General features: G+C 40.1%; 1 protein-coding gene across 1 annotated transcript in view; it reads left to right on the forward strand.

Annotated features, from left to right (window-relative positions):
• PPEF1 (protein phosphatase with EF-hand domain 1) overlaps positions 1-20718 on the forward strand; it is a 145924-nt gene that overhangs the window by 15673 nt on the left and 109533 nt on the right. Inside the window, exon 3 of the mRNA XM_074391743.1 lies at positions 2460-2627. Coding sequence (XP_074247844.1) covers positions 2582-2627 — 46 coding nt within the window. The 5' untranslated portion in view covers positions 2460-2581. The remainder of the gene's footprint in view (positions 1-2459; positions 2628-20718) is intronic.

Consider the following 20718-nt stretch of genomic DNA (forward strand, 5'->3'; position numbering starts at 1 on the left):
CATTTTATTAAGATGTTTAGTAAAATTTTCCAGGATGTCTCACAGATAAATGAGAGTTATGATAGGCAAGTTTACCACCTAACTGAACAAATGTGCTCAGAGAGTTTGAAGGTAACAGATCTGTGGTGAACAGGGAGGATGGTTGTTAATTTTCTTTAGACATGATTTAGATAGGGAAGACACAAAAGAAGTGCCTATCAAATTTGGAAATAAGAGCCAAGCACAATGGCTCATGCCTGTAATCCCAGCACTTTGGGAGGCTGAGTTGGGCACGTTGTTTGAGGCCAGGAGTTTGAGACCAACTTGGGCAACATGGTGATGCCTCGTGTCAACAAAAAAAGTACAAAACTTAGCTGGGTATGGTGGCACATTCTTGTAGTTTCAGCTGCTCAGGAGGCTGAGGTGGGAGGATCACTTGAGCCCAGGAGGTGGAGGCTGCAGTGAGTCATGGTTGCACCACTGCACTCCAGCCTGGGTGACAGAGTGAGACTTTGTCTTAAAAAATAAATAAATAAAAATTTGGAAATAACCCAAAGTTTAGGAAGTTTAATTAATTCAATACATGAAATAATCAGGTTTACCTCCGGTCAGAAAATCTGTTTATTAAGCTTATTGTTATTTTCAAAATATTGCCATGGTTCAAATGTTTTGCTTATTTTACTTTCCCCTTTCTTCAGTTGAGTTGAAATTTTTAAGCTTTTAGTGTAGTACTAATGGAAAGATAGATATGTCAGTTGTTCTCCGACTTTGTTCCTGTCAAGAAATCAAACAGAGCTGGGCAAGATGGCTCAGACCTGTAATCCCAGCACTTTGGGAGGATGAGGTCGGAGAGTCACTTGAGCCCAGGAGTTTGAGACCAGCCTCAGTAACATAGGGAGACCCTGTCTTGATAAAAAACTAAATTAGCCGGGTGTCATGGTGCGTGCTTGAGAGATTAAGGCTGCAGTGAGCTGTGATTGTGCCACTACACTCCATCCTGGGTAACAGAGTGAGACCCTGTCTGGAAGAAAAAAACGGAATGCAAATATATTAGATCAGGTTGATTTGGAATATCTCAAAATAAAGGAAACACCACCCTAAAAAGTGACATGATGGTATACTATGGAAAGGAGTTTTGTTGAATACACCCATCAAGTGATTATGGGAGTCAGGGAGCTCATGGAATGACCGCAGAACACAAATTAGACTCCAGAGGGGCCTCGGCAGTGCCTGGAGAGCTTGTTTAAAAGGGCACTCTTGGCCAAGTGCAGTGGCTCATGCCTGTAATCCCAGCACTTTGTGAGGCGGAGGCAGGTGGATCACCTGAGGTCAAGAGTTCGAGACCATCCTGGCCAACCTGGCGAAACTCAGTCTCTACTAAAAATACAAAAAATTAGCCAAGCATGGTGGCGCACACCTGTAGTCCCAGCTACTCAGGAGGCTGAGGCGGGAGTATCATCTGAGCCTGGGAGGTTGAGGCTACAGTGAGCCGTGATCACACCATTGCACTCCAGCCTGGGCGACAGAGCGAGACTGCATCTGAAAAAATAAAAATAAAATAAAATAAAAGGGCATTCTCACAGATAACGATTCCTAAATTTGAGGAGTGGTTTCAAGCCTCCTTTTTTTGGTTGGTGTTTTTTTTTGTTTTGTTTTGTTTTTTTTTCTTTGAGACGGAGTTTTGCTCTTGTTACCCAGGCTGGAGTGCAATGGCACGATCTCGGCTCACCGCAACCTCCGCCTCCTGTGTTCAGGCAATTCTCCTGCCTCAGCCTCCTGAGTAGCTGGGATTATAGGCACGCACCACCATGCCCAGCTAATTTTTTGTATTTTTAGTAGAGATGGGGTTTCACCATGTTGACCAGGGTGGTCTCGATCTCTTGACCTCGTGATCCACCTGCCTCGGCCTCCCAAAGTGCTGGGATTACAGGCTTGAGCCACCACGCCCGGCCTCAAGCCTCCTTTTTTTAAAACAAGTCCCCAACCTATTCTGAGAAATACTGTCAAAGAACTCACTTTGAATTTTAGCGTAATTGTTTAAATATGTTGTTTTTGTCTCATAGTCAGCTTCTAATTTGTGTTTTTAAAAGCCTAGATAGGTTGAATTACTTTGAGCTGAAAACCGAAACAGTTAATTATGCTCCTCCACATCCCATTCCCTGTATTTAAATTAGAAAATCGTGCACTCTCATATTTCCATTTTTCTTTTCATTTTGAATGCTCTATTTTATACAGAGCTGGATGTGACCTAGACATGGTGAAACTCATTTATGTCTAGCAGAGAAGCAGCCTATAGCTGCTCTGTAGCTGCTACTGTGTTTTGGAAAATAAACCAGGATTAGATTATGTCTGATCACTTTCGACATCACATGATGAACAGCGATTCAGAAGAAGCATAAAATGAATCCTGCTGAGCAGCCCCTCAGCTACCATGTGGTTAACTGGCAATTTCCTTCCCTCCCTCCTGTCTTCCTCATTAGAATCTGTGACTGAAGAGGATCGGCTAAGAGTGGTTCCTTGCAGCTTAAAGGGAGGGACTTTTCACACTCTGTCTTAAAATCAGAAGTTGAATTTGTGAACACGTATGATTTAGATAGAAGTCATGGGATGCAACACTTCTTCAACGAGAATCAAGAATTCTCAGACATGTGAGTACTGGGAATGTGCCTGTGTTTATGAATGAAAAGGGGCAAATGAGCTGGTCTCACCCTCTCACCCTTTCTCATTTACTCCCACGATGCTCAAGCTGCCCTGTGTGATTTGCACAAGGCATCATTAGAGGAGCATAGGAAACTACATTTAGGAAGATGTAGCTTTGAATTTATGAAGTACCATAAAGTATTGTCTTAGAGATAGTTTATGATTGATTTAATTTCAGTTCAAAATGTACCAATATAAAATCTCAATTTAAAACTCAGTGGCAGGGAACAAGAAAGACATTGTAATTTATATATGTTTCTTTAATACTTTTACAAATAGCTATATGCATACTTTCGTGACATTTAGTAGCATCATTGAATTTTTATTAGATTTTATAACCCAATGATCACATTACTTCTATATCTGTTCAACACAGAACTTCATGAGATTTGCCTCTTGTTTTAAAAATATTCTAGGAGAATTGGGAGAATGCTAGATCATCTGTTTCCAAAAAAAGGTGTATTGTTTCTAAATAGATGACATGCCTTTCTTTACCCCCATATAATGAGAAGCTTAAATATTCACTTTGTTTATTTTGTACTGAGGTTCTTATGGCTATTGGCATCTAGTTAAAACAAACTTGAGTGTTTAAGGGATAGAGCTTCCAACGAGCAAATTAAAATAAAAACAAATAAGCCGAGACAATTACTGTGAGTAATTTCCTCTTAAACTCCACTTCTTTGATGTCTCAGTTACAGATAATTTCCCCAATTTCTGTTCCAGATCTTGCTTTTGGAAGTTTATTCAGGCTTAAGGTGGAGAGTTTAGGATGTAGAATGTGCTATACTAAATAGCATGGGATGTTTTCCTTTGGGAATCAAATGTTGTTCTCCTACCCAGCTGACTTGCGCTGATGATGTAGGAAACTCATCTCTGAAAGTAGGAAGGGACATAGGAGCTGTACTAACTCTTTCAAATCTTTAAGCATGACATGAAATAAATCTTTCAAAAACTCTGTCTGAACTCTACTACTATAGTAGCCATTTATTAGCAGAGAGTAAAGAGAAATTATCTTTTTATATTTAGGATCACTAGATATAAAAAAGTTCTTTAAATTTAGCCACATTTCTTAGGTTTAAAAAAAAAAGGCCAAGTCCAACTTGTAAAAACAAATTCTCTCTCTTTTTGAAATACTTTTCAACTTATAAGCCATTGCATGTAAATGGAAATATAAGCTTCAATTTCTGGATTGCTTTTTCTTTCAAATACCTGTGATTTATTGAGGGGAAATTCACCTAACATAAAATTAGCCATTGTAAAGTGAACAACTCAGTAGCAGTTGGTATGTTCACAGTGTTGTGCAATCACAACCCCTATCTACTTCTGAAACATTTCCAATACTCCAAAGTAAAATCCCTTATCCATTAAGTACTTTCTCTCTCCTCTCAGACCCTGGCAACCACAAATCTACGTTCAGCCTCTATGGATTTATCTATTATGGACATTTCATGTAAATGGAGTCATACATTACATGACCTTTTGTGTCTGGCTTTGTCCGTGTTGTGGCATGTATCAGTACTTTATTCCTTTTTATTGCAGAATAATATTTCATGGTATGAATAAGCCACATTATGTTTATTCATCAATTGATAGACATTTGGATTGTTTCAGCTTGGCTGTTTTTTGTTTTTTTTTTTTTGAGGCAGAGTCTTGCTCTGTCGCCCAGGCTGGATTACAGTGGGGTGATCTTGGCTCACTGCAACCTCTGCCTCCCAGGTTCAAGTGATTCTCCTGCCTCAGCTTCCAGAGTAGCTGGGATTACAAGCGCCTGCTGCTGCACCCAGCTAATTTTTGGTAGAGATGAGGTTTCGCCACATTGGCCAGGCTAGTCTCAAACTCCTGACCTCAGGTGATCTGCCCGCCTCGGCCTCCCAAAACGCTGAGATTATAGGTATGAGCCACCGTGCCCAGCCTGTTTCAGCTTTTCGACCATTATGAACAATGCTGTTGTGAGCAAATGTTTTCAGTTCTCTTGGGTATATACCTAGAAGTGGAATTGCTGGGTCATATGGTAGCTCTATGTTTAACATTTTTAGAAATTTCCAAGCTATTTTCCCAAGTGACTGTGCCATTCTACATTCCTACCAGCAATGTATAAGGGTTTCAGTTTCTCCACGTTATCGGCAATAGTTGTGACTGTCTATTCTTTTGATGATAGTCATCCTAGTGAGTATGAAGTGGTATCTCACTGTAGCTTTCATTTGGATTCCCTAATGAGTGATGACATTGAACATCTTTTCATGTTCAGATACAAGTTTCTTATCAAATATGTGATTCGTAAATCTTTTTTCCTATTCATTGGATACTCTTCATACTTTGTTGATGGTGTTCTTTGAAGCACAAAAGTTTTTAATTTTGATGAAGTTCACTTTATTTTTTCTTTAGTCACTTGTACTTTTGGTGTCATATCTAAGAATCCATCCCCAAATCCAAAAATATTTATGCTCATATATCTTACTTTAAGAGTTCTCTAATAATTCAACAAGAAAAAAAAATAACCCCATTAAAAAGTGGGCAAAGGTCACGAACAGACATTTTTCAAAAGAAGGCATACAAATGGCCAACAAACATAAGAAAAAAATGCTCAACATCACTAATCATCAGATAAATGCAAACTGAAACCACAGTGAGCTGCCCTCTTATATACCAGTCAGAATGGCTATTACTAAAAAGTCAAAAAACAAGAGATGTAGGCGAGAATGTAGGGAAAAGGGAATGCCTACCACTGCTGGCAGGAGTGTAAATTAGTACAACCTCTATGGAAAACATTACGGAGATTTCTCCAAGAACTAAAAATAGGACTACCAAACTACCGTTTCATCCAGCAATCCCACCATGGACTCTACCCAAAGGAAGTCATTATATCAAATAGATACCTGCACTCTTATGTTTACTGCAGCACTATTCACAATAGCAAAGATATGGAATCACTGTGTCTTTCAATGGGTGACTGGTTAAAGAAAACGTGGGGTTTGTGTGTGTGTGTGTGTGTGTGTGTGTGTTTGCATGTGTGTATGCCATGGAATACTACTCAGCCATAAAAAGGAATGAAATCATGTCTTTTGCAGCAACATGGATGGAACAAGATGCCATTATCCTAAGTGAAATTACTCAAAAACAGAAAGTCAAATACCCCACGTTCTTACATATAAGTGGGAGCTAAATCATGTGTACACATGGGCACAGAGAATAGAATAGAAGACACTGGAGACTCAGAAAGCTGGGAGGCTGGGAGGGGGGTGAGGGATGAGAAATTACTTAATGAGTACAGTGTACACTAAAAGCCCAGGCTTCATTATATGTGTAACAAAATTGCACTTGTACCCCCTAAATATATATATATTTAAAGGCAAAAAAGCCAGTTTTCTGGTTTTAGCTCTTACATTTAAGCTTTTGGACCATTCTGAGTTGTTGATTGTCACATATGGTATGAGGTAGAAGTACAAATTCATTTTTTGCATGTGGTTATCCAGATGTCCTAGCACCGTTTGTTGAAAAGACTGTTCTTTCCCCATTGAATGATCTTAGTACCATTGTCAAAAAATCAATTGACCATAAATGTTGTTTATTTCTGGGCTCTCACTTCTATTCCATTGATCTATACCTTTTTCTTATGCCAGTACCAGTGTCTGCGTTACTATAGCTTATTTTTAAATAAAGTTTCAAAATTGGGAAGTATGAATCCTTCAACTTTCTCTTTTTCAAGATTATTTTGGCTATTCTGGGTCTCTTACATTTCCATATAAATTTTAGAATCAGTGTGTTAATGTCTCAAAAGAAGCCAGCTGGAATGTTGACAGGGGTTGTGTTGAATCTGTAGATGAACTTGGGGAGTATTGCGATCTTAATTAAATAATCTGATCCATGAATATGGGATGCCTTTCCATCTATTTAGGTCTTTCTTTCACCAGTGTCTTGTAGTGTTCAGAGTGTAAGTTTTATACTTCTTTCATTAAATTTAACCTAGGTTTTAAAATTCTTTTTGATGATATACATGGATTTTTGTTAATTTCCTTTTTGAATTGTTTATTGCAAGTGTTTAAAAATCGATTTTTGTATATTGGTCTTGTATCCCAAAACCTTGCTGAACTCATTTATTAGCTCTAATCGATTTTTACTGGATATTTTAGAAATTTTTATTGACAAACCAGGTCATCCGCAAATATAGTTTTACTTGTTTGTTTCCAATGCCTTTTGTTTCATTTTCTTGCCTCCACTACAATGTCAAATAGAAATGCAAGAGTAGCCATCCTTGTCTTGTTACTGATCTTAGGGGAGAAGCATTCAGTCTTTCACCAGTAAGTCTTATTTTGGTTTTATCTTTATCATAGATGCTCTTTATCAGGTTGAGAAAACACACTCCTATTCCTAGTTTATTGATTTTTTAAATTATTACAAAGTGGTATTTAATTTTGTCAAGTACTTTTTCTGCATGTATTGAGATGATCATGTGGTTTTTGTCCTTTATTTTATGATATGGCATATTATGTTAATTGATATTAAACCAGCTTGGCCTTCCTAAGATAAATCCCCTCAGTCTTGGTGTATAATGCTTTTTATGTGTTGCTGAATTCAGTTTGCTGGTATTTTGTAGAGGAATTTTGCATCTATATTCATAAGAGATACTGGTGTCTAGTTTTTTTGTGATATCTTTGTCTAATTTAACTGTCAGGGCAATATTGGCCTTATAGAACAAGTTGGAAAGTGTTCCTTTCCCTTCCATTTTTTGGAAGAGTTTATGAATATTTGGTATTAATTCTTTAAATATTTGGTAGAATTCATAAGTGAAGCTATCTGGGTATGAAATTTTCTTTGTGTGTAGTTTCTTTGATTACGTATTCTGTCTCTTGTTATGTGCCAGTTTAGATTTTCTATTTCTTCTTGAGTCATTTGTGGTAGTTCTAGGAATTTGTCCATTTCATCTGTTATCTAATTTGTTAACATATACTTGTTCAGAGTATTCCCTTAAAATTCTTTTTTTTAACTGCTCCACTGCTCCTTATGGAGCAGGGCTAACCCCTATGGAGTGTGTCCAGAATAGCCTTTTAAAATTCTTTTTATTCTTTTATCTCTTGTTGAATATGCCAATCAAGGTTTATTATGAATTCATAATAATAACTCTGCTGAAAGAAAGCTGATGCAATGATGTTTACTTACATTTATCCATAGACATTTTATGCATAAAATTTTCTCTCATTCAGAAATTTGGAAAAAATATAGAAAAGCAGTTGGGAATAATGAATACTTCCTCATCGTTCCACTACCCAGAGATAATGACAACATCCTGATAATTTCCTTCAAGGTTTTTCTTTTTTTGTCTAGTATAGATTTCTGGTCATCCTAAATATTAGTTTTTTGTAGCCTCATTTTTAGCTCTAAAATATTATTATATAAACATTTCTCAATTTGTTAGACATGCTTTGTAAACATCATTTTAGTCATTACTAAATATTTTATTTGGTGGATATGGCATAATATGCTTAATTATTCTTCAAATATTGGACCTTTTAATGCTAATATAAATAATGCTTTGAAGAATTTCTTTGTGTAAAGCCTTTTCCTTATTTTGAATGAGTTCTATATTCAGGTGATTAGATATGAAATTACTGTGTCAAGGGCTATAAATATTTTGAAAGCAAGCTCTTGATAGAAAATGATAGATATTATTTCCTGATTACTAACCATATTTCAGAGTATTCAACCTAATCTACATATATTTTATTTAATCCTTGTAATAAACCTGAATGAAGTATTGTTATTCGTGTTTGTATAGTGGAAGCAGCTCATGCTCATCGAAGTAGGCACTTGTTAAGTTTATGCAGCTTACAGCTGCCAGAGTTGGGACTTGAACTCAAGGAGTTTTGAGGACAAAGTGTTTTTTGCTGTCACCCATCACACCGTTTTATGCTGCCTCCAAATGTTGCTGCTTCAGAAGCTAGCTTTAATTAAATTTACTTATATACAGTACCTTATATTTGCATAGTGCTTTTCATGGCCAGGACCGGTAACATACATTTGATCCTCACAGCCTTCTGAAGGGTTTTTCTTAATTTGCAGAAAAGGAAATGAGGCCTTGAAAGGCAAAGTAATTTCCTCCAGGTAACACAGCAAGTCGCAGAGCCAAGGCTCCTGCTTGATTCCTTGTTTCTACTGGTCTGACTAGTATTGAGGGTTTTTTGTCTTGCTAGGTCATTCCACCCAACCACAGTACTCTGCCTCCAGAGTATCATGGCAGTTTTGAGAAAGCCTAGCCTACATATAAAATCCAGGCTATTCCCTTTCTGGTGGTCTATCCACCTTCCATGTAGTGAAGTAGCATCAGCCTGGGCACGGTGACTCATGCTTTTAATCCCAGCACTTTGGGAGGTGGGTGGATCACTTGAGCCCAGGAGTTTGAGGTTACAGTGAGCTATGATTATGTGACTGCACTCGAGCCAGGACCACCACTGAATGAGGCCCTGACTCTTAAAAAAAAAAAAAAAATGGCAAGGCACAGTGGCTTACATCTGTAATCCCAGCACTTTGAGAGGCCAAGGTGGGTGGATCACTTGAGGTCAAGAGTTCAAGACCAGCCTGGCCAACATGGTGAGACCCTGTCTCTACTAAAAATATAGAAGTTAGCAGGGCATGATGGTGCACGCCTGTAATCCCAGTTACTTGGGAGGCTGAGGCAGGAGAATTGCTCAAACCCCAGGAGGGGGAGGTTGCAGTGGGCTGAGATCAAGCCACTGCACTCAAGCCTACCAAAAACAAAACAAAACAAAACAAAAAGATAGTGTCAATTTTATATTGTTATTGTTGTCATTTTATTTCTTTCGTGATATGTAACAGGTAAGAGTACTAATAATAGCTATCATATATTAGAGTGCCTACTACTCTCATTTCTCACCAAAATTCTCGGAGAAATCTTTGATTAGTCTCCCTCCTTTTATAAATGAGGAAACTGAGACTTAACTGCCCCAAGTTGCACACTCATGGTGGCAGAGCCTCAATCGGAACCAGATCTGGCAGATTCCAAAGTTCATGCCCCTTCTGATATGCTACCCTACTTGGAGAATTGAAATTTATCCACATAACAGAAATTAAATGTTTTAATTTTATTCTCCTGAATTTTACTTGACACTTAAAATTTTATGATAATGGATTTTCAATTAATAATCTATTGCCTTCGTTTTTTTCTCATGGAGCACTTTGGAAACACTGAGATATTTTATTTCTTCCCTTGAGACCACTTAGAAATGTATTTATTCAATTTCTGTAAGTGCTAAGAGGCTGACAAAGATAATCTGTGCTTTTTTGGCTTTGTGGTTTGATGCTTAAGCTATGACACATAGAAGTTTCCCTAATGGAAATCATTCATTTCAAAAGTACTCGTTCTTTATTTAAAAAGTTAAAAATACTAAATAGCAAACTAAATATTTCTTTAATTCTTGGCAAAACATCTAGTTAATTTAGTTGTTTAAAAATCTAACTATCAAGCCATTCACAGCTGCTTGAGAGCCCCCTTCTGCCACTCCATCCCCATGTCCCCCACCTCCGTCCTCCCAATTTGAAGTCCTTTACTGTGATGTGTATTTCAGTTTGAGACCTTCATGGAAAAATAACAAATGCCATTCTTTCATCTTTGGTGTTCCCTAAAGAATTTTCTCCAAGTTTAGAGGGCCTCTTGTCATTCTTCTTGCTATCGGTTCTCGGTGGGTTCTAGGTTATCATAGCCATCAAGCAGTCTTTACTGGCACTGTAGGGTATGTTGAAAATCCCTGTGAGCTGGGACCGCCCTCATTTTCCTCTTGAATGAGGAATGAACTGCAGACAGAGAAGATGCCCTTTCATGTCCACTGTCCCTCCAAGACTATCTGTATGCTCTGTAGGTGTAGGAAGGGGAGGGAAGGGAGGAAATTGGTTTTCCTTCTGCCTCTCCTGCTCTCTCCCCTAGCTGTTGCCCAGCGGTATCTTGACGTGCTCAGTGACTCTCCTCTTTTTTCCCTTTTTTTTGGTTTGCATATATCTTTTTTTCTCAAGCCATTTTGTTTTGCTTTAGTTTTCCTCCTCAACTATTTTTTAAAATTGCAAACCTACAGAGAATATGAAAGAATAGTACATGAACACCTGTATTGTATATCCGTTGCCTAGATTCACCAGCTGTTAACATTTGGCCATTCTTTCTCTCTCCCCGCCACCTTCTCCATTCAAAAGTAAGCTGTAGACATTATGGAATTAACCTCTATGTACTTTAGCATGCACCTTCTAAAAGAGGGATATTCTCTTATATAACTAGGATACTAGATCACACTGAAGAAACTTAACATTGATAGCGTAACATTATCTAACATATAGTCCATATTCAGAATTTCCCAGTTGTCCAAAATTGCCTTTTGTGACTATTCTTTCCTTCCCTCGAAAATAAGCCTTCTCTGACCCTCTTGTTCGCTCCAGTTCCTCTTGCCTCTTTCCTCCCCTTCAAGCTCACTCCTTAAGGGAGCATTCATACTGCTGTCTCCTACCTCCGCATCTATCCCAGCCCAGGGAAGGTGTTCTGTCAGGTTCTTAAATGATCTCAAAGTCCAATGGAGCATCTTCAGTGCTGATTTTGCTCACTTCCGGGCAGTCCTTGGCACTCCTGCCCACTCCCTTCTTACCACTCATTGCCCTTGGCTTCAGGGGCAACGCATTCTCCTGGTTTTTCTTTTGAGTCTCTGCTTGAACTGTTTATGTGGACTCCGCTTTCTCCTGGCTTTTAAGCGTTGGGGCTCCTCTGGGTTCCCCCTTGGCTCTCTGACCTTGTCACCCAAGCACTCTTCTTGGGGGCTTTATCGACTCCATGGTTTTGAGGTCAGTGTGTCAAAACTCCAAATCTTTATTTTCAGCTCACATTATATATTTTAATCCCTGATTTATTGGAAATCATTTTAAATAAGTACTTTTCTTTGTAAAAGGATACCATCTTCTTCATCTGAAATCATGGTTCCTATAGATAACAATCCTTAGGGAATATTCACCTTTTAATACAATGATGTGTTGACCTGCAGGTTAGTCTAGGATTGGTACTACAAACACATTTAATGCCTGTGCAAAACTGGGAAAACAAACCCATCCCAACAACCTTTTTATTCTTTACACCAATTAAATACATCATCTTTTTATTTGCCGTGTGATTAATTTACCTTTGCTTTAAAAATTTCAAGTATTTTGAGATTCTGATAGGGGCTTTTTAGATATCAGCTTTAGAATCATGAACCTTTAGAAGGCAGAAAAGCCAGGTGTAGTAGCCATGTTGGTAGTCCCAGCACTTTGGAAGGCTGAGGTGGGAGGATCACTTGAGGCTAGGAGTTTGAAACCAGCCTAGACAACATAGCAAGACCTCATTGATACCAAAAAAAAAAAAAAATAGTTGGACACTTGGACCTGTAGTCCCAGCAACACAGGAGGCTAAGGCAGGAGGATTGCTTGAGCCCAGGAGGTGGAGGCTGCAGTGAACCATGATCATACCACTGTACTCCAGCCTGGGCAACAGAGTAAGACCTTGTCTCAAAACAAAACAAACACACATGCACACACACACACACAGAGAACACAACAAAAAACCCCAAGAGAACAGAACCACCTCTTTGCTTAAATGACTTTTACTGGCTTCCAGCCTTACGAGGAAATTCACAAAGAAGCCAGCTTTCTAGTTAGGTCATGTTACTTATTAGAAAGTCTTGTTACAGAGAGACGTATTTCAACTAAGTTCAAGAAAGGACAATGCCTCAGCCCCATTTACCACTTATTTCCCATATTCAGAACACTTTTCTCATATGATTATGGCTTTAGATTTTACTAGCTTTTAGCAGCTGCAAAAGACAAAAATTTAATGCTGATCATATTTGACCTTGGATGAACAAATGTGGCAATGTAACACAGATTAGTAATTAATAACAAGGGAGACATAAAACAGAATTGTAGTCAAGATAGTATTTCCTGAGTGAAGATTAAATTTATTATTATTTAATTATTGAATAGAACACATTTCCTATAAGAGAATATTTTAATAATTAAAAATGATAGGAATTCTTTTATATAGCAAATTTTCTTTTACATACTTAAGAATACAATAGTTTTTAAAAATTAATATCTTCATAATAATAATTCTTTTGGAAAATTGGCAAAACGTAGTATGGTAGCGAGGTAACAGTTACTTGTAAACTATTGTTCTCTTGGTCTGAGTGTTACTGAGTTCACCTGTTATTTTCATTTGGTATAGATGAAGCATCACATTTTCCTGAAGTAGTGGTATAGCCAAGGATTACCACTCTTTTTTTTTTTTTTTTGACATAGGGTCTCACTCTGTTGCCCAGGCTAGAGTGCAGTGGCACCATCAAGGCTCACTGCAGCCTCAACTTCCTGGGCTCAAGTGAGCCTCCCACCTCAGCCTCCCAAGTAGCTGGGACTGCAGGCGGGGGCCACCATGCCCAGTTAATTTTTATAGTTTTGGTAGAGATGGGATTTCGCCATGTTGCCCAGGCTGGTCTTGAACTCCTAGGCTCAAGAGATCTGCCTACTTTGGCCTCCCAAAGTGCTAGAATTATAGACATGAGCCACTGGACCTAGTCTAAGGATCACAACTCTTATGGAACCTTTCATAAGATGACTTTATGTAATCTTTGTGTTGTTCTATTGCCCTGTTGAATAAAACAGGGCTTTAAATGGGCCATTTAAAAATCCTAATCCTAATAAATGTAGAAGGAATAACTTCAAAAATCACTGTTTTGCAACCACCATAGAAATAGTTGATTTAAGTGAAAATCATCAATGGATGTTTTGGAGAACAGAATATATACACAGTCTCAAAGTGTGTTCCTGCAAACTGTTTCTGAATTGTAAAGAGGAAAACACTTTACAGTAGAGAAGTTCACATGGACACCATCTTACCCAAGTGATCCAAGTTCACATCAGCAATAATGAGACAGATGAGCACCACATGCCTCCTGATGTCCCAATGCACTGAGAAAGACATACCACTTATCCTGCCAAAATAACAACCTGAATCTCATCACAAGGAAAGAGCAGACAGATTGAGGGATGTTTTACAATCAACTGGCCTGTACTGTTTGAAAACTTCGGTGTCATTGAAGAGAAAGGCAGAGGAATTATTCTAGAATAAAGGAGACTGAAGAAATGACTATGGTATATGTAGAGAGAGAGACTAATTATTAACAATTATACTATCGTTACTTTTTCATGCATTTGAAAATACTATGGCCGGGCGCAGTGGCTCACACCTGTATTCGCAACACTTTGGGAGGCTGAGGCAGGCAGATCACCTGAGGTCAGGAGTTTGAGACCAGGCTGGACAACATGGTGAAACCCCATCCCTACTAAAAATACATAAATTAGCTGGGCGTGGTGGCATATGCCTGTAATCCCAGCTACTCAGGAGGCTGAGGCAGGAGAATTGCTTAAACCAGGGAGGTGGAGGTTGCAGTGAACTGAGATTGTGCCACTGCACTCCAACCTGGGTGCCAGAGTCAGACTCCATCTCAAAAAATAATAAGAAAAAATATTTCAAAATAAAAGGAAAAAAATCCTAATCCTGTACATTCTGAAATAAGTTTACCAGGTTTGTAATGGTGGCAACCTAGGCTTATGTCCTTTGGTAGTACCATTTTTTAGCTCTTTCTTGTTTTTGCTGTCTGCCAACTTCATTCATTGAAGACTCTCTACCCACTCTCAGCCTCATACTGGATATCTTCACTGTACACTTGAATAAGCCCCAAACACTATGGTGTCTTGAGTTCCTTGATCTCCTGAGCCCCAGCAACTCCCTCATCTCCTCAACTTCAGCTGCTCATTCCCATTTCCTGGCCCCTATGGTCACCTGGAAAAGCCCCGCCTCTGGAATCTTCATGATTATCATCCTGCTCTCTGATTGCTTGGTCTTCTTTGAAACCTCTGAGCCTTAGATATGTCTCTATCACTTCCCATGTGTCTCTATCTCCCAGCCCCTAATTTTATATAGATTTTGGGCATTCAAGTGCATTTTTGTTCTATGGATACACAGCGTAGTGGTGAAGTCTGAGCCAGCCCTCTCTTGTCTTCACTTTCTTCCCATCCATCTTTCCCCATCTTTTGTTGGCTGTCACTTGAACCAGTTAACATATCATACACCTTAGTCATGTTTTAGTCAATTTAAAAAAAATAATATGTGAAATGTCAGTGTTCCCAAACCAATTGCTAACAAACTTTAGCTACAATTCCTTGATGGGAAAGCCAAAGATATTAGTAACTTGTATTTTTCTACAGGGATGATTTTGATTGATTGATTGATTGATTGATTGATTGATTTTCAAGTAGCCTTTAGTATTTGTCTTCTTTGACCAGAAGTTTCTGGTTTGAGTGTTCAGTTTTACACATCATGTTGTGTCCTTGGATGGTTATTTTCGGCTTTTCTATGTACAGTGATAGGTGGGCTGCAGCTATGGCACTAAAAACAAATAGATGGATGAGTTAGAATATTTGGTAACTGGAAAGAATTGTAGAGATCACACAATCCGAAGTTCTCATTGTTTGCATGAGAAACTGGGGAATGCAAAGGTTGAGTGATTTGCCTGAGGTTACATAGCTGGCAACTGGGTAAGTCAGGGCCCAAATGGAAGTATCTCAGTGACAAACTCAGAACTTATTTTTATTAACCCATGTGGATGGGGTTGGTGGGTGGGAGAGTGAATACATACAATGTAGAAATGACCTGGAGTTCTCGCTCTTGTCTCACTGGAAGGCCAGAGGTTTCTGAGAATGATACAATTATAATCTCTTTTGTCAATTAGTGAAAGTGATAGTTTTGTTTGAAATGTCTGGCATTGTTTGGAGACGGGACTTCATGCTTTACTTGCTTGTTTCAGAAAATTGTCTCCCAGGGACAAGGCCTTTGTGTTGTGGCCTTGCTCTGCAGGGATGTCAGAATTTGTGGCTGAGCAAGCCTTATAAGGTGTTTGCCTTGCTTGCTGCCCAAGAATCAGGCTTTGTGACCATTTCATGTTCATTGGGCATGTGCTTTGAGCTGTTTTTCCAATGAAATTAGAAGTCTCACTGGGACAGTAATACATTCTGTAGATGGCAAATATAGAATATCTGTAAACAAAAATAATAATGAAGACTGTGGTCCAAGGCCAGAGTTCAGCCATGCCCTCTCCTCATCATGCTTTGAGTAGCTGAGGTTATAAATGCTTCTCCTCTTTGCTTAAAGCCTTTTGCCATTAGATGATTGATTCCCTTTCTAGTTCATCCGAATTCATTTTAATCAGCTGTGTCACACTTGTGCCTGGCTCTCTTCTTGCCTGGATGCCAGGCCCCTTGAAGGTACATTAAATATTCGCTAATCCTGCTGCTTCCTCAGGAGGCCTCTGCCAGAAGAATTTCAAAAGCAGAGTCTTTACATACCTTATCATTCTGAATATGAAATGTCTTGTTTGAAGAACTGTCAAATAAACTCCTATTTAAAAACCAAAACCAAACCAAACATAAAGACTCTACCAGTCAACACAAAGAGAAATGTAAGACACAAAGTCTTAACTAAACAGTAATTTCATTCATTCAACAAATATTTATTAACCACCTGCTATGTTCCAGGGACTATTCCAGACTCAGGAAATACAACAGCTAAAATCCAGTTTTTTGGGGGATTATATTCTAGTGGGAGGACACAGACAATGACAAAGAAGTAAATAGATACTATGTCACATGGTGATAAGGGCTATGGAGAAAAAATAAGGAAGGAGGTAGGTGATGGGGGCAGGGGAAACCATGTAAGAGGTGGTCAGGAAAGGCCTTCCACAAAGGTGATGTCTGAGCAAAAGCTGGCTCTAACCCCATGCATCCCAGTTGGCCAGGGTCTTCTCGCTCTAGGCTCTTGGGTTCTGAGATGGTAGCCTGTTTGTCCACAGTAATTTGTGAAATTTCTTTTTCTTTCTTTCTTTTTTTTTTTTTTTTTTTTTAAGATGGAGTCTTGGTCTGTCACCCAGGCTGGAGTGCAGTGACGTGATCTTGGCTCACTGCAACCTCTGCCTCCCAGGTTCAAGCGATTCACCTGCCTCAGCCTCCCGAGTAGCTGGGATTATAGGTGCCCGTCACCACACCTGGCTAATTTTTGTATTTTTAGTAGAGATGAGGTTTTGCCATGTTGGCCAGGCTGGTCTCAAACTCCTGATCTCAGGTAATCTACCCACCTTGGCCTCCTGAAGTGCTGGGATTATAGGTGTGAACCACCATGCCTGGCCATAATTTGTGAAATTTTAATGAAATATTCTATATAATTAGGAAGTCTTTGGGACACTAGAATTTGTTAGCTTGGAGAGAGAGAATTTTTTAAAAAAATATCTCACATTTATAGTGCTTCATATATGACAGGCAGTGTGCTAAACATTTTATATTAATATATGAATATATTACTGATACCTGTATCAACAGATTGCTAATACATTATTATTTATTATTACAACACCCCTAGAAAGTGTTCATTCATTCATTCAACAAATATATAATACATTTCCAAGCCTTGCTCCAAGTGCTGGGGATGCAGCAATGAACAAAATGAAGTTCCTATTCCCATGTAGCTTAGCTAATAGGGGAAGATGGACAATAAACCCATACACATGTGACTGTAGAGAATGTCAGATGCTCAAAAGTGCTACAGAGAATAATAGAACAGGTGAAGGGGATAGGGAATGTGAGGTGGGGGAAGGTGTGGGAGGAGATACTATTCTATATACCGTCTTTTTTTTTTTTTTTTTTTTTTTTGAGACAGAGTCTTGCTCTGTCACCCAGGCTGGAGTGCAGTGGTGCAATCTTGGCTCACTGCACTCTCCGCCTCCCAGGTTCAAGCGATTCTCATGCCTCGTACCTCAGCTTCCCAAGTAGCTGGGATAGAGGCATGCACCACCATGCCTGGGTAGTTTTTTGTATTTTTAGTAGAGGCAGGGTTTTGCCATGTTGCCCAGGCTGGTCTCGAACTCCTGAGCTTAGGCAACCTGCCCGTCTCGGCCTACCAAAGTGCTAGGATTAAAGGTGTGAGCCACTGCGCCTGGCCCCATCTCGTTTTCTATGACTGATTCCAAATGCCATGTATAGCAAAAGGAGGATGAGCCCAGGGTCTGGAATTACAGATAATCTGGATTTGACTCTCCATTCTCCCTCTGACAAGTGACATAACCCCAGACATGTTGTTTCTGAGCCTCAGTTTCCTTATCTGTAAAATTAAGGATAGTGACACTTGAGAGGATTGTTGGGGGAGGACGAAATCAAATCAAGTTGAATTAGACGATCCACATAAAGCCCCAGGCCCAATGCCTGGCACCAAGCAATCACTCTGAATTCATTATCTGTCTTGCCCACTTACCCCCTACATGACTATTGAATTTCTTGCAAAATACCGTGATAGTGATTGCCACCAGAGAAAAGAATCTATTAAAACAAAACAAAAAACCAGCTTGGCAATAGAGAAACCACCTGCTGGGCACAGAAAATTGGCCAGGTAACTTACTGAATCTATGCTCTTGCTTCCTTCTAGAAACAAAAATAGAAGACCCTTGGTACACATACTCCTCACTAGCTTTTATTTATTTATTTATTTATTTATTTATTTATTCTGCATGGAATCAAAACAGGGAAGAGAAGCCCTGTTATCTGATGAAGCAGTAGGACCAGAAGTAGATCTAAGTTCTCTAGTAAGTTCATAACTGGATGAGGCAGATCTTCAACAATCTGGGCAGGGTGGGGGATTTTAGGGGCCAGCGACCCCCCTTGGGTAGTGTCTACGTCATGCCTGGGGTCTACCCTTTGCTATTTGGGAGGTTTCTTCTCAGGGGAGGGTCCTCAGCTGGCTAGTGCTGTCCCGTGGTGGAGGGGCCTTAGGAATTAGGTGAGGTTTTGGAGGTCTGATGCTGGTATGCCCAGCCTTTCTGGGCTCCTTCCCTCTCCTGGAAAGGTTTCTGCAGGAAATATATTCCCAACGGACAATAGCAGGATGTGGATCAAAGCCTGCTTTATCAACTGCTGCACAAGTAGCCCAAATCCCAACATAGAGCTCTAGTGAGGGCATGAGTTGGAGCCTACAGGAAGTCGGAGGCTTGAGGTTTTAGCAGGACCTGTTTTTCCCACCCCTCCGAGATGAACTCATCAGGCAGGGTTTAGTCAGGAGGCAGAAACCACAGAGTGATTTGAACAGAGAGAATTAAATGTAAAGAATTATAGCAACTGCAGGGAAGTTACCACCCGAGAGCTGAGAGAACAAAGGGAATAGAGTGGAATTATTCCAGTTTAGAAACTTGCAGGAGGGTCCCACAGAACTGAAGCTCAGACCTTTGAGAAGTGGTGTGCTCAGCCAGTGCTGATGTCTCCAGGGCAGCCATGAGACTGGCTTTGCAAGTGCTGGATGAACTGCAAACTGGATCCAGTGAGTGCTCCCTGGGTGAAGAGCAGTTGCTAGGTTACACTATCAGGAACAGGAAGCAGACAGGAAGGAGTGTGTCCCTTGTCCCTCCTCCAGCCTTGCAGTCTGCCTTTCCCACCCCTATTGGCAGAGCCTCACGGGGGGCAACTGACGAGGCTGAAATGGGGTCTGCAAAGTCCCAGCCTCAGCACCACTGTGCTGACTGGGAAGGGTGGGGTTAAGAGTTGAGACATGATAGCTTAATAAGTGGCATGTGTACTCAGGTACAGGCGTATGAGCATAGACAGAGATGGCTGCTTCCCAAGCTGGGGTGGGGTGGGGCAGTTCCGCTTCCTGACTTGGGAGTAGGAGTGGGAGGAGAAGACAGAGGGGACTGTGGATGTTTATAACCTCCTACAGCACAGCTTCCACACCTGCTAGTGGGACCCAATGAACGTATTGTTTGTTAACCAAACAAAACAGCAGCTCCTCCCTTGGAGAGTAGGGTGGGGATGGAAGCCAGGCAGAGATGGGAGGGGGCCTAGCTTGCCCCTTTCCCATATCAGGCAGGAGGAAAAGTGGTAGTAGATGTCAGGTGTCCAGCTAGTGCCAGCCACTTAGTAGGCATTCAAGAAATGGTGGCTGGCTGGCTGGTGGCTCACACCTGTAATCCCAGCACCTTGGGAGGCTGAGGCGGGTGGATCACAAGGTCAGGAGTTGAAGATCAGCCTAGCCAAGATGGTGAAACCCCATCTCTACTAAAAATACAAAAATTAGCTGGGCGTGATGGTAGTCACCTGTAGTCCCAGCTACTTGGAAGGGTGAGGCAGAGAATTGCCTGAACCCAGGAGGTGGAGGTTGCAGTGAGCCGAGATCTCACCACTGCACTCCAGCCTGGGTGACAGAGCCAGGCTCCGTCTCAAAAAAACAGAAAAGAAAGAAAGAAAGAAATGGTGGCCATTATTATTCAAAGGAAAGGAAGTGTAAATAGGTTAGGGAATGAAGTAACTGACTAGACTGGAGAGAGCCAGGGGACCTGAGTCCATACTAGGCAAGTGACTTGGAGCAAGAGACTCACCTTTCTGAACTCAGAATTTTCTTATGTGTAACATGGAGATGATGGCACTTGTGAGGACTGAATGTCTTATAATAGATCCTTAACATATGATAATTATTTTGTTCTGTTATTAATTAGAGAAATAATAATATGCTCCATTATTTATTTATTTTGAGATGGAGTCTTGCTCTGTCTCCCAGGCTGGAGTACAGTGGCATGATCTTGCCCTACTGTAACTTCTCTCTCCTAGGTTCAAGTGATCCTCCCACCTCATTCTCCCAAGTAGCTGGGATTACAAGCATGTACATACCACCACGCCTGGCTAATTTTTAATGAAGATGGGGTTTCACCACGTTAGCCAGGCTGTTCTCAAACTCCTGACCCAAGTGATTTGCCAACCTCAGCCTCCCAAAGTGTTTGGATTACAGGCGTGAGCCACCACACCTGGCCAAACTTGTTTATTTCTATTGATGTTCCTAATACCTAATGGAAGAGACTTTAGTGATCATTTATTCCACAACATCATTGTGCAGATGAAGAAGCAGAGGCACAGAAACAGATCAGTAGTGCTCTATGG

The sequence above is a fragment of the Saimiri boliviensis genome, chromosome X (genome assembly GCF_048565385.1).
Source record: "Saimiri boliviensis isolate mSaiBol1 chromosome X, mSaiBol1.pri, whole genome shotgun sequence".
In the NCBI taxonomy this organism is placed as follows: Eukaryota; Metazoa; Chordata; class Mammalia; order Primates; family Cebidae; genus Saimiri; species Saimiri boliviensis.